Source organism: Cebus imitator, unplaced genomic scaffold, assembly GCF_001604975.1.
Source record: "Cebus imitator isolate Cc_AM_T3 unplaced genomic scaffold, Cebus_imitator-1.0 Scaffold110, whole genome shotgun sequence".
In the NCBI taxonomy this organism is placed as follows: Eukaryota; Metazoa; Chordata; class Mammalia; order Primates; family Cebidae; genus Cebus; species Cebus imitator.
Window position 1 is genome coordinate 403,594 of NW_016107425.1, and position 12,825 is coordinate 416,418.

Below are 12,825 nucleotides of genomic sequence, written 5' to 3' on the forward strand. Positions count from 1 at the left end.
ATAGACAGGAGCCATGTCATAATGGGCCTAAGGAACTTGAATTTGTTTCTTAGGTGCTAGGGAGCCATTGAAGAATTCCAGAAAGTTGTTCTGGTTGCAGTATGGAGAATGGAAGGAAGCAGGGCAAGGCTGCAGCCAGGGAGCAGTTAGTAATTACAAATGGCAGAAGATATTACAATAATGGTATTGTCAGGACTTAGTGATAGATTGAGACAGATTAGGGAAATAAAGAAGGGTGTTGGGGCCTACCCAAACTGGGTTGCCTCCCTGGCCTGGCTCACACTGCAGTCACATAGAAACTGCAAGACACATCTTTATAGTTTATCAAATGTAATGCCAAGTACTTCCGGATATTACACAAAGCTTCCAGCTTTCCACCCAAAGGAGAGTTCTTCCATGGTCTAAGCAGTCTTGGACCCTCCAGCTGGAGCAGCTCTTTTGGACTTGAGAGCTGATACAGAATCATGAAACTTACAACCTGCAGGGAGAACTTTCTTACTATTCCTGCAAAGGTAAGGAATGTTCTGTCCACTTTAGTACTTCCCCAGGGGAGAGAGAAGTTGGTAGTTTCAGGGGGGCTGCAGGGAAGAATGCAAGTTCTTAAAGGATGGGGAACACTTGGAGAGGTGAAGGGAAAGGGTATATATAGAGGGAGACATTGAAGACAGAAGAAAGGAAGCAATTGAGGAAGCAAGAGGGAGTGGATCAAGGGCCTAAGAGGAAGGTTGACCTTAGAGAGAAACTCTAAGTTGGGAAAGACAAAGGTTGGACAAAAGTATTCATAAAACTTAAATGAGGAGAGGAGGTATTATGAGGAAATTCATGTTGAATGATCTTTATCTTTCAAAAAAAATTTAGCAAGGTGTCAAAGTTGAGAGTGGATTGTGGACTCCAGGGAAGTGTGAAATCTTTGAGATAGCTACTATGAGGAATATGGTAAAGGGTCAATTAAAGACAGGCATCATGATTACTTAATAGCACAGAAAACCCAGGTGGAACATAACTGAATAGCATCCTATTGTAGTGAAGTTAATCAGCGTTTTAAGATAATGCATGTAGAGTATTCACAATAGCATTAGGCCCTAGAAACTCTCAGAAAATGTACCATCACCGCTGCTGCCTTTCTCATCCGTCATCTCGATTAACCCTTAGCGGCAAGGAATTAGGAGTATAGAAAGCAGACACTATGGTCTTCTTCAGGCTGGAGACTGGCTTCAGTGGACACGATGAGTGGGCAATGAAGCAAGGGAATGGAGGTTAGTAGAAGAGTGTCCTTGGGATCTCTGGGGGTAGGGGAGAAAGTGCCACCAGAGTGGCTTACTGACTTTGAGGCTGATGTAGTCTGGGGACTGGCTATTATAATGAAGATGAAAAGCAGATTCATTGAGGGGTTGATGAGAAAAGGGATTGTAGAATTGAGATCCTGGGAACTTCTGAGAGATAATTAGGAACTAGGGATAGCTGAACTTGTGGACAACTTCAGTGAAATAGAAGTAAACAGGTTTTCAAGTGTTGACCAGTTGAAGACCTCTTAGATCAGAATGTGGGAAGTGTTAACAAAGTGATTAGTAGGACATGGGAACACCGAAGACTGCTATCAGGAGAAAGGGTAGTAAGGTAAATTGGGGATCACATGCCAAAAAGGATGACATAAGAGTGTGATGTGAACTTTTAAAAAGGGGGAGATTGGTCAGGGAGAACAATGGTTGGGAAAAGACAGAGGGGAGCAAGGGGAATACCAGTTTCCATCACAGGGAGGGGATGGAGGGTGGTGCTGACACAACAGTGTGACAGGGAAGTGGTCCATCTCAGTAGTGGTGCATATGGAAGAGTATTCAAGAGCAAGGCTAAGAATCATGGAGAGCTTTTTCACATGGAGCAGAAGCTGTGCTGTACATAGAGGGCTTGAGTTTGTTAGGCCCCTGTCTCAATTCTCTTGGGTCTAACCATTCAGGCTTTCCTGAGTGCTTTTTGGAAAGCCAGGATATGATTCATCTCCATTTCACTATATATATACACTACAGATATAGATATGGGACAGCAGAGGCACCTGAGGAGAAGTGACATTGTACTATTTGAGATTTGATAGATACCATTACCTGGTGCTGGTTATAGTGTATGTATGACACCATTGACATTTAAGTTTTTCCAGTAAATTATAATTTTGTCAACGCATATATTTAATTTAGGTACAATAGAGCAGCTATGAATCCAAGTCTTACTCTCTTAAAGGAGGTTAAGAAGCCCTAAAACCATGTGAACAATGGTTCAGGGTACATTGTTACTTAATCTGTCGGGGGTGTTTTTAAACTATTTGGTCATTTCTTTTATATCAGCACCTATTTCCTTGATCTTCAAAAAGACTTCTTCCCCAGCCAGCTTTACAAATCCCTAAATACATTAGTATCATCTGGTGTGTCATTTCACGGTTAAAGTTCAGAGAAGTAGATTGAAAAAATGCTTTTTATCACTTTACAAGAGTTGCTGGGAGAAGAAGGAAACCACTGTCTGGAATGTGAGTGGAGGCAGGGGAAGGACTTGGCTGTTTCTGCCACAACCACGAACTCAACCGTGAACCTTAGTGAAATTACAACATCCAGCATGCCGTGCCCTGCAGGTGGCTTGGTACTAGCTGAAACCACGGATGTTAAACCCTAAATGCCAATGGTCTGTTCTAAGTATTACTTGGTAGAAGAATTAAGTTTCTGGGTTTTTGTTTTTTTTTCTGCTCTGTTTAATGGATTGTAATTCTGCCCTTGCAAAAATTTGCCTGAGGCTGATTAAAACAATGACTTCAGCTTTTCTGATTTCAACCTGCAGCAATGACCTTTAAAAACAGATTTCTCACTATTTAACTGCCAGCTTTCCCCAGTAATCCTTGCTCACTCTCTCCCTTTTCTACCCTCAAATGTCCGCATGCATGGACACACACACACACACACACAGACCCCATATTATATACACTAATGGGTTCTTGGGTTCTTATGTAAGTGAAATAACTCTGGTAAGATTACTTCATAAAGTGCTGAAGAAGCGTGACACATGGGAGGTTAAGGATCCCCCTACCTTCCTAACAGAAGAAATCAATCTACGCCTTGCTATAATTAGTATCGGCTAGCTATCTATACCTATATCTATCTACAAATGAGTGAATAAGTTAATTAATATTAATTTTGTGCTGGTGTTACTGTTTCTTGCTGCTTAGAGAAGTTGGGTATATCAAATACTGTTTAATATGATTAATGATAAGATGTTGATTTATTGGGATTCTGGCCAAAACTGCTTAGAGGAAAAATGGGCAAATACTGTAATAATTTCCACCCAAACAATTCTCCTATTTTTAAATCTATGCATTGTAATGTTTGATAGATATAGCCTTAAGTTCAGGGTCAAGATACAGTTCATGTAGCTAAAGGTATCCAGCTGCTGTCTCTGTCCCTATTTGACTCTCAGTAGAATAACATCACTCCTCAATGGTCTGCTAGTGTTTTTCTTATTCTAGGCCCATGATGATATAGTTAAATAAAAGTTTCTTTTTCACTGGCTATATTCTCAAAGGGTATATTGAATGGAAATAAAGATTTGGAAGAAATATTCAACATCACTGACTTTAGTAACAGTAACCTATTCTCAGTTTTGAATAATGTTTTCCTTCTTATATGGAATCCATTGAATGTAGTGATAAGGGAGTGAGTTCTCTCTATGGCCATGGAGGCTTTTGTCCTAGATTCTTGAGGACTGGCTTTTTTGGTTTTTTGAGACGAAGTCTCGCTCTTTTGCCAGGCTGGAATGCAGTGCAGCAATCTTGGCTCACTGCAGCCTCCGCCTCCTGGGTTTAAGCAATTTTCTGCCTCAGCCTCCCAAGTAGCTGGGATTACAGGCACATGCCACCACACCTGGCTAATTTTTTTGTATTTTTAGTAGAGATGGGGTTTCATTATCTTGGCCGGGCTGGTCTTGAACTGCTGACCTTGTGATCCACCTGTCTCGGCCTCCCAAAGTGCTGGAATTATAGGCGTGAGCCACCGCGCCTGGCGAGGACTGACATCTTTGAGTTTGGAACTTTTTCCTATTCCCTCTCCCTCTCTCTCTGTCTTTTTTTTTTTTTTTTTGTTAGATGATCTATTTTTTTTATTTTTATTATATGATATAAACTATTTTGATAATGAAAAATGAAAGACATGATTTTTTTTTTTTTTTTCTCTATCCTTAACAAGTTTCACTTCCTTTCCATCTGGAATCTGGTGGCAGTGTTAGTCATTCTCCACTTCTTGTAGTTCCACTCTTGGATGGAGGAGAGGGATCTTATTTGAGTGTGGAGGAGCAGAGCCAGAGGTGACCTTCACAATGGTACTGATGCGGAGTGACTGTCTAAGAAGTGAGGGGGTATTTCTCAGTGCCGAGATTAACCTCTCACTAGTGTATTGCTTATTGTTATTATCATTATTAGGCTGAACTGATAAGCTAAAAGAGTTTTTTCTTCTCATGTTTGAATTATGATTTAGAGCACCTTCTTTTATTACTTATTCTTCATCATAGTTGGGGAGTGAAGGGAAGAACGTATCCTGTCTAACCTACGTGAAGTTCTTGCAGCCCCATTTGTATCTATCTATATGGAAGTCTCCACTTCCACAGGTATAATTGGCAGACAGAAAGAGGCTAATTGATTAAGGAGTCACTTTTGGGCAAAATATGTTTGTCAACATAGTTCATAGGACTAGCAGCTCTAACAAAGAAGCTATCAGGCGCACTGATGGGATATTACAGAGCATTCACACAGAAATGGTTTTACCCATAATGCAGATATAGAGATTAAACTAGGGTGAAAGAAAGCAGCAGCACTTTAGGAATTTATTTCATGAGGATAATTCCTCTAGTATTTGAACCTGTTTGGTACCTTCCAGAGCTCCTTTCCCACTCATTGGCTGGACCAAAGGTTTCAACAAAGACCCCCGTCCTCTACCTCATCTATGCCCACTGTTTTAGGGGAACTCCCAGCCTCTACCTCTGGCTCTGTCTTTCCCATTCTTCAGATTCTATTCTTACGCTGCACCCATTTCCCTGGACTTGATGGTACAGACTTGCCCTCATTCCCACCCTACTTGATTCATGGACTCAGGCACGAGTTTCCCCTTTACCTGATCCCTGGAACCCTAGGCCAGGCCTGCTGTCCATAACCTGCCCCTCCACTGCCGCACCAAAGCCAAACTCCTGGAACCAGTTCAAGCCAAGACTTTCCCTCTAAGCTCCAACTCGCAAACTCTGTCTGAGAAGCCAGCCTTGGCAGCTAACATACTTACAGACTCATAAAAACAAGTAGGAAATCTAGGAAAAGCAGTATCAACTTTACTGGAATTTGAAAACATCTGAGTTTTATTTTACTAAAACTACAATGTCTTAGCACATGCTCTTGATTTAATAGGATTTTTTTGCTATTTATCCATTCATTTATCTATGTCTGCATTCCTCAGAGCTTTGGGAATACTCAATCCAAGTAGTTTTTAGTTGCAAATCTGTAATTTTGACACTAAATGAGGAATTCGTCAGCAAAAATTGATAATAGATGCTATTCTCAAGTAGGGCACTAGATGGAGCATATGAATTTAAAGGAAATTAAGATCTATAGTTGCTGATGACACAAATCACTTAACTCAGTAAAATTGAAAAAATTAACCCAAATTTATTTTTATTAACTTCAGCTAAAGATAGGGAAATATAAAACAACATAACGCTTTTTATAAGCTTATGCAAAGTCTAGGATAATGTTTTTAAAGGAGATTAAAAATTGAAATAAATAATGTTTTTTTTCTTCAATAGACTCTCCAAACCCCATAGCCAGAGGAGGAAAGCTAAGCAGGCAGCAGTTTCCAAAGAACGCTAGTTGGGGAAGGCAGAAATAGTGCTACACACATATATATGTGTATATATATGTATATATTTTTTTCTGGTTGGGAACATGAAGTGGCCTTTGTCCATTTAGTAGTAGAGATGCCCTGCATCTACATCAAATTCTAGATTGCCTACTTCACTTTTAGGAGCAAATATTTCTAAAGAACTTGATTTCCTGGAAGCAAGGAAAGAGGCCACACATTGCTAATAATAGCAGTTAAAATTTTTAAAAAGTTATTTTTTGTTAATACAATATTATTGGGGAAGATTTTTTAAAATAAGAATCAAGCTCAGATTTACAGACATCTGCATGATTCTTGAAACTTAAATCTGGCAGACCGATTGGCATAGCATACAATCTGCTTCCGGCTCAGAAGATACCAATTTTGACCCTAGTGATATTGCGTTGTGCATATTCACACTGAAAATCAAAACTTTCTACTAGACTGCATCTATTTGTGAGATTGCGAGTAAGGTTTTGTCAGTGCTTCCATTTTTAACTGGCTTGTAAAAATGTCATCCAACGTGAAGCTCGGCATTCCTGTTTGCAACTCAGGCTGCCATTAAGTCCAGGTCAGGAGTTACTGAAGGAAAAAAAAAACCCTGAAAAACTCACCATTGGTTCAGTAGTATTTTGAATTCTGACTTCCTTCCCTAATCTACATGTTACAGTTTACTTCTCAGCATCTTGAGATAGCTGCTGCATACATTCTGTCCAGGGTATTTAGTTGTCTTCACTGAGGAGACAAGAGTGGAGAGTGCTTACTCCATCTTGACCAGAACCAGATCTGAGGCAATTTTTTAATTATCGATTTTCTTTGTCAAACGATGTGCAGAATAAACTCTGACTTAGCTTATTTTATGCAATAAGATATAAATGTAGGAAGGAGATAACTAGCTGAATTTCATATGGTAATTTATTTCATTAAAATGTTGTATGATATTTTATTTTTGATGAACATCAAGCAAAATTATTCTTAGGTTTTATGTGAAGGGGATTTTGGTCAGAAATATATATCCTCCTGCTGTTTTATTTAGCAAAATGGTTAGCTAGAGGCAGGCAGCAGCTCTGAGTTTTAGTAAAAATGTGTATTACAAACCAATTTGGTTTTTCTTTGCCATCATCAATATGTAAAGACAGAGAAATAATTCTGTTTAATAATTTTAAAGTGCTTAGGTTATAAATTTGATTTGATTAAATAAAAATTAAGCTTCATTGTGCTTTGGACCTTTATATTAATTAGCAGCAAAACTGGTTCTAGAACTGAAGATAACTGATAGCACGCTTCAAATATCCGTTTTTCAAATCTATCAGTGATGGTGACTGAAAAGTAAGATTTACTTTAATAGGCTAGAAATAGAAAAATCAGTTTTATTTGCCCATTTTGATGACCTTATAAGCTCAAGACTCAATATGCAGAGCTGATAAGTGTGCTTCTTCCTTTTTACCTACTTTTGTGAAATGCACACCAAAGAGTAAGGTGTACATCAAGGCTCCATGACTTCTAACTGGTACTTACCGTGAAACTTGCCGTCAGCACCACCTTCTAGGATCTAGCTAGATAGAATTGTATTGGTGGGTGATATCCTCTTAAGTTGTGATGATGATGGGCATAAAAGTGACAGAGAAGAACCAAGAAGTCATGCTTCTGTGCTAGTGAATTTACAGTGTGTACGAGGACAGTTCACGTATGATTTTGTTTAGTCAATGATATTCGGAGTAATGTGTGTAGTTATGCAAATTGTTGATTCCACATTTTAACAAGGATGTAAGAATAGTAATTAGTCCATGTTTTCAACTTTATTGCATTTTTATATCCATGACTGTATGTGCTTCACAGCAACCTGTGAGATAGATCAGTTGTGAGTGATTCTATTTTTTTTTTTTTTTTTTTTTTTTTTTTTTTTTTTTTTTTTTTTTTTGAGATGGAGTGTCGCTCTTGTTGCCCAGGCTGGCATGCAATGGCGCGATCTTGGTTCATTGCTACCTCTGCCTCCCAGGTTCAAGGGATTCTCCTGCCTCAGCCTCTTGAGTAGCTAGGATTACAGGCATGTGCCACCACACCCGGCTAATTTTGTATTTTTAGTGGAGACGGGGTTTCTCCATGTTGGTCAGGCTAGTCTCGAATTCCTGACCTCAGATGATCCACCCGCCTCAGCCTCCCAAAGTGTTGGTATTACAGGCATAAGCCACTGACACAAGCCTAGCAATTCCATTAAAAGATGAAAAAAAAAGAAGAAGAAAACTGAGATACTGGTTGTTAAGGGATTTGCTGAGTATCTCATACCACATTGCTAGCAACTCTGAAACTAGGGCCCAGAGCTCTTCTAGCCAATGTTTTCCCCCTAAACCACATTGAGGAGTGGTGAGTTTATGAAATGAACTATGGGAAGGCCTACTTTGCCCTTGAGTTAGTTTTAAACATTAAAGAACTATATTTTAGTATACCAGAAGGGATTGTTATTATCAAACAAGATTTTTAAATCCCTGGTGAACAGTGCCCTCCAGGAGAAAAACCCACATATTTACACAAAAAGATGTATATACAACTTTAAGTGCTGCATTGTTACTAGTAGCAAAAAAAAAAAAAAAAAAAAGGAATCAGCCTAAATGTTGATCAATGTAGGACCGAATAGGCCGGGTGTGGTGGCTTATGCCTGTAATCCTGGCATTTTGAGAGGCCCAGGTGGCAGGATCATTTGAAGCCAGGAGTTCAGGATTAGCCTGGACGATAAAGCAAGACCCCATCTCTACAAAAAATAATTTTTAAAAATTAGCCAGGCACAGTAGCACACGCTTCTAGTACCAGCTAGTTGAGAAGCTGGGTAGGGAGGGTTGCTTGAGTTCAGGAGTTTGAGGCTGCAGTGAGCAATGACTATGCCACTGCATTCCAGCCTAGTGACAAAACAAGACCCCATCTCTAAAAATTGCTAAATAAATAAATAAAATTTGAAAAACAAACGAACAAAAAACCCATAGGACTGACTAATAAATAGGTACATATTCACAAAGTATAATACTACCCAGTGATTAAAGTAACTGAACTAGGTAGGTAGGTAGGTAGATAGATAGACTTTAAAAATGTTTAATGAAAAAAGTAAGCTTGCAGAATAAAACCTAAGTATGATATCATTTTTATAACTAAACATACAGAACCTGTATATTGCTCATGGGTACATATATGCGTATGACCAATATTTTAAAATAGACTGGAAGGAAACCCATCAAATAGTGGTCACCTCATGAGAGAGGAGTGGGATGGGACAAGAGTCACAAAGGGATTTCAAATCAATAAAAAACATAAACAATGATCAATTCTTTGGTATTTACTATATTAATCTCTGAAAATGTTCCGTAGGTTAAAATATCATAAAAGTTGGGAGTGCTGCTGGTAGATAGGGCAAGAAGACCTCAAGGCAAGTAAGGCACTCATGGCTATACCCCAGTGAAAGTTCTGTGCCTGACACTGAGCAGAAATCAGAGCTGTTTATTCTGGAAGTGCTGTCTTTGGCATTTAGGAAAAGCAAATACATGTATTAGGAGGGTCCGTCTGGTAGCACTCCTCACTCTGGCAGAAAGTAGACTTGAACTGTGGAGATCACTTTATCCCAGTAGTTCTACAGTGACAGGAAAAGCTTGGGGACCTGGACTGGACTCCTATCCCCATCTCTGAAGTCTCTGAACATATCATGAGATAAGATTGTGAATGAGCCATCCTTGCTGCTCACTTTCCACTACATTATTTGCTGTCTTAATGCTTAAACTCTCTTGATGAATTTCTAGGCATGAGAGGATGCATACCAGAAGACCTTATCATGTGGAAGATGCTGAAAAATACTGCCTTGAGGATGATTTGGTCAACCTAGAGGTTCTGGATGAGGTATTAACTATTTAGTAGACAATTCTCATTGAAGACATTTGTTTCATGTGACTGATCTTACCTTTCTGTTGCAGACCATGTCCTCCTAAGGTCATTTGAAAATTTGCTTGTTTTTGTATCCATGGGGTGAAGCTCAGGAAGCTTTCAGTTGCTGTGACACTGATCCTGTGCTGTGTTTATTTAGATAGTCGCTAGAATGATGACGAGAAAAGGGTTTGGATTTTTTTCCAATAAAGTCTTTTATAGTGTAGCCTTAATGATGGATTATATCAGCTGAAATAATTTTCTGTTTGATAAAATTTGATAAAATATTGCAATTAACCCTTAAGAGATTGTTTGTTGTTCATAAGGAAGCGCTTCATTTAGGGAAATAGTGAAGTTAATATAGCTTGAATTTTAAATTTGAAGTCGGTGATAATCCCCATTTAAAATATGCATGTTTAATAGAGCTGTTAATTGCACTGGACCTGTTCATGGTGAGTCTAACTCTGGGGACTGTTTCAATGCTTAAATCACTAAAGTGTAATAACAAGTGTTAAAGTTTGTATTTCTCCCACCTAGATTTTAAGTGCAGTGCTTTGAGAAACAAACTTACCATTTTGTCTATGCTCTATCAGTAGGAACAGCTTATTAAATAAAAATTTAAATACAACATTTTGACTGATGGGCCTAATTCTTTTAGTATATTCCTATTTTTTCTTCTTTCAAAGCAAATACTGGCATTGTTTTAATTAATTCAGGATCATTAGGGTCACTGTGTGATTTAAATGGACTACTTTCATCTTTAGAGAAAGATGCTCTTGTAAGAATAAATTTGTTGTCATTTTTAGAATCTATCCATTGATTGGAAATAATATTTACCCTCAATATCATTTATCCTTTTCTTAGGATACAATTATCCATCAGTTGCAGAAACGTTATGCCGACTTGCTAATTTACACATATGTTGGAGACATCTTAATTGCCTTAAACCCCTTCCAGAATCTGAGCATATACTCTCCACAGGTAAGGGATGTTTTAAGAGCATACGTTTTCTTAATAGGAAATTAAAACTCACAAGGGCAAATGAAAAGAAAGAAAAAGTAAGAATAAAATTATGCTATTCTAGGTGTGTATACTCAAAAGTGCAGATAGTAATGCAATACAAATGGAATTTTTACATCTCGGGGATTCCTTTTTAAAGCAAACTATAACAATAATAGTTAACATTTATTAAGTGCTTACTGCATGTTAGACACTGGGTTACCTCACTTCTCACACCACGTGGAACAGGTACTATTGTTAAGCCTAATTGGCAGACAAGGAGACTTAGCATAGAGTAAACTCCCTTGAACTAGCTCAGGGAGCCAGTAACAGAAGTGAAATTTGAACTCACGCCTGAAGTCCCCGCAACCTGTACTCTACAATCTTCCTAACCCAACAAGTCCCCTAATAAGTGACAGAGTCTTGGTTTCATGGGTAATAGGGAGTGGAGTTTTAGATGGTCCAGGGAAGATTTTCCTTTAATTATTTTTCCTTCAGTTTTCCAGACTTTATCATGGGGTAAAACGTGCCTCCAATCCCCCCCACATATTTGCATCAGCAGATGCCGCTTACCAGTGCATGGTTACTCTCAGCAAAGACCAGGTAGGAACTCCCCTTCCTTTCCTACGGAACCACACAGTTAAGACATGTTCTGTCTTCCTCGTCAGCTCCTAGGTCTCCCTGAAAGCTTTTCGTTCTGGTTGCTGGTGCTGACTTGAAGAAACAGGAGATGAGATGGCAGCTCAGTGGAACTTGCGCATAGACAAAGCCATAGCGTCAGGAGAATGTGAAAATGCTTTTCAAGAAACACAAAACATTCACATCAAGAGCATTCATTTTCTCTGATAAGATGTAATAAAAATTTTTCTAATATGAATATGATGAGAATAGTGTAAACACAACCTGATTACATGGCAATGATTGTCATAAAACAGCATGTACAATGGCATAAGTGAAATTCTTTCCTATTAAGGTCTTAGAATTGTCATGATTCAGTCCTTTTTGTATGAAATATTGCACAGAGATTGGCAGTGACCATGTGCCACATCATTTAGCTGCTGAAAAATTGTGATAGATTGGGTAGAGAATGAACAAACCTTAAACTCAATGCTAAACACAAGCTCATACATTTTACTTTTCTAGCCTTCTAATTCACAGTAGTGATATATCTAACCTTTGATCCCCCTTTACTTTCAATAGGTATATTTTTATTTGTTTCCTTATTCTGTTTGAAATAGAAGTAGTCTAATTTGGCAAGCAATTTTTCTGAGAGTATCACTGTATGGATTTCCTAAGACCTGGGAAGTTCCAGCTTTGGGGTTTGCTGAGTAATAGATGATATTTTAACAGTGTATATTACAAAATGGAATACATGGATTTACTGTAGCTTAGGAACTTAGCTACTCCAAATTCTTACCTTCCCCAGAGACTTGTAAAATGTCCCTAGATTTCATAGAGAGGAAGTAAATGGAGAGAAATACATAGTTTTTAAGTTCAGAAGTTGTCTTACTGTGTTGTCTTTTATGACACCACTTCTGACACCAAATGTTGTATTTTTTCCAACACCAACCAATTCTCCAAGACCACTGGGTAATTCAATTCTGACACTGCTTGGAGTTAGCGCAGACTCCACAGATTAACCGAGTAGGGCCACAAGTCTGTTTCCACTTTGGATTCCAGCTGCAAATGGAGTACCTAGGCTTCTCATGCTTCTGCCCAGCCGAATATCAGTCCAGGGGTTCAGGGGTTCTTGTGACTCTCCTCAGGTTTGATAATTCACTGGGAATGACTCAAGGAACTCAGGAAAACACTTTACTTACATTTACCAGTTTATTATGAAGGGTATAACTCAGAAACAGCCAGATGGAAGAGACACATAAGGCAGGGTATATGGGGCAGGAAGGGGACATGGCACACAGAGCTTCCATGACTTTTCTGGGTACACCCCCCTCCCAGCACCTCGAGGTGTTCACCAACTCAGAAGCTCTCTGAATCTCATTGTTCAAGAATTTGTATAATTTAATCTCAGAAT

The 12,825-nt window shown here is 38.7% G+C and overlaps 1 protein-coding gene across 1 annotated transcript in view; it reads left to right on the forward strand.

Annotated features, from left to right (window-relative positions):
- Positions 1–12,825, forward strand: part of MYO3B (myosin IIIB) — a 491,163-nt gene that overhangs the window by 218,378 nt on the left and 259,960 nt on the right. Inside the window, exons 10-12 of the mRNA XM_037741885.1 lie at positions 9,674–9,770; positions 10,659–10,775; positions 11,292–11,396. Of these exons, the coding sequence (XP_037597813.1) occupies positions 9,674–9,770; positions 10,659–10,775; positions 11,292–11,396 (319 nt within the window). The remainder of the gene's footprint in view (positions 1–9,673; positions 9,771–10,658; positions 10,776–11,291; positions 11,397–12,825) is intronic.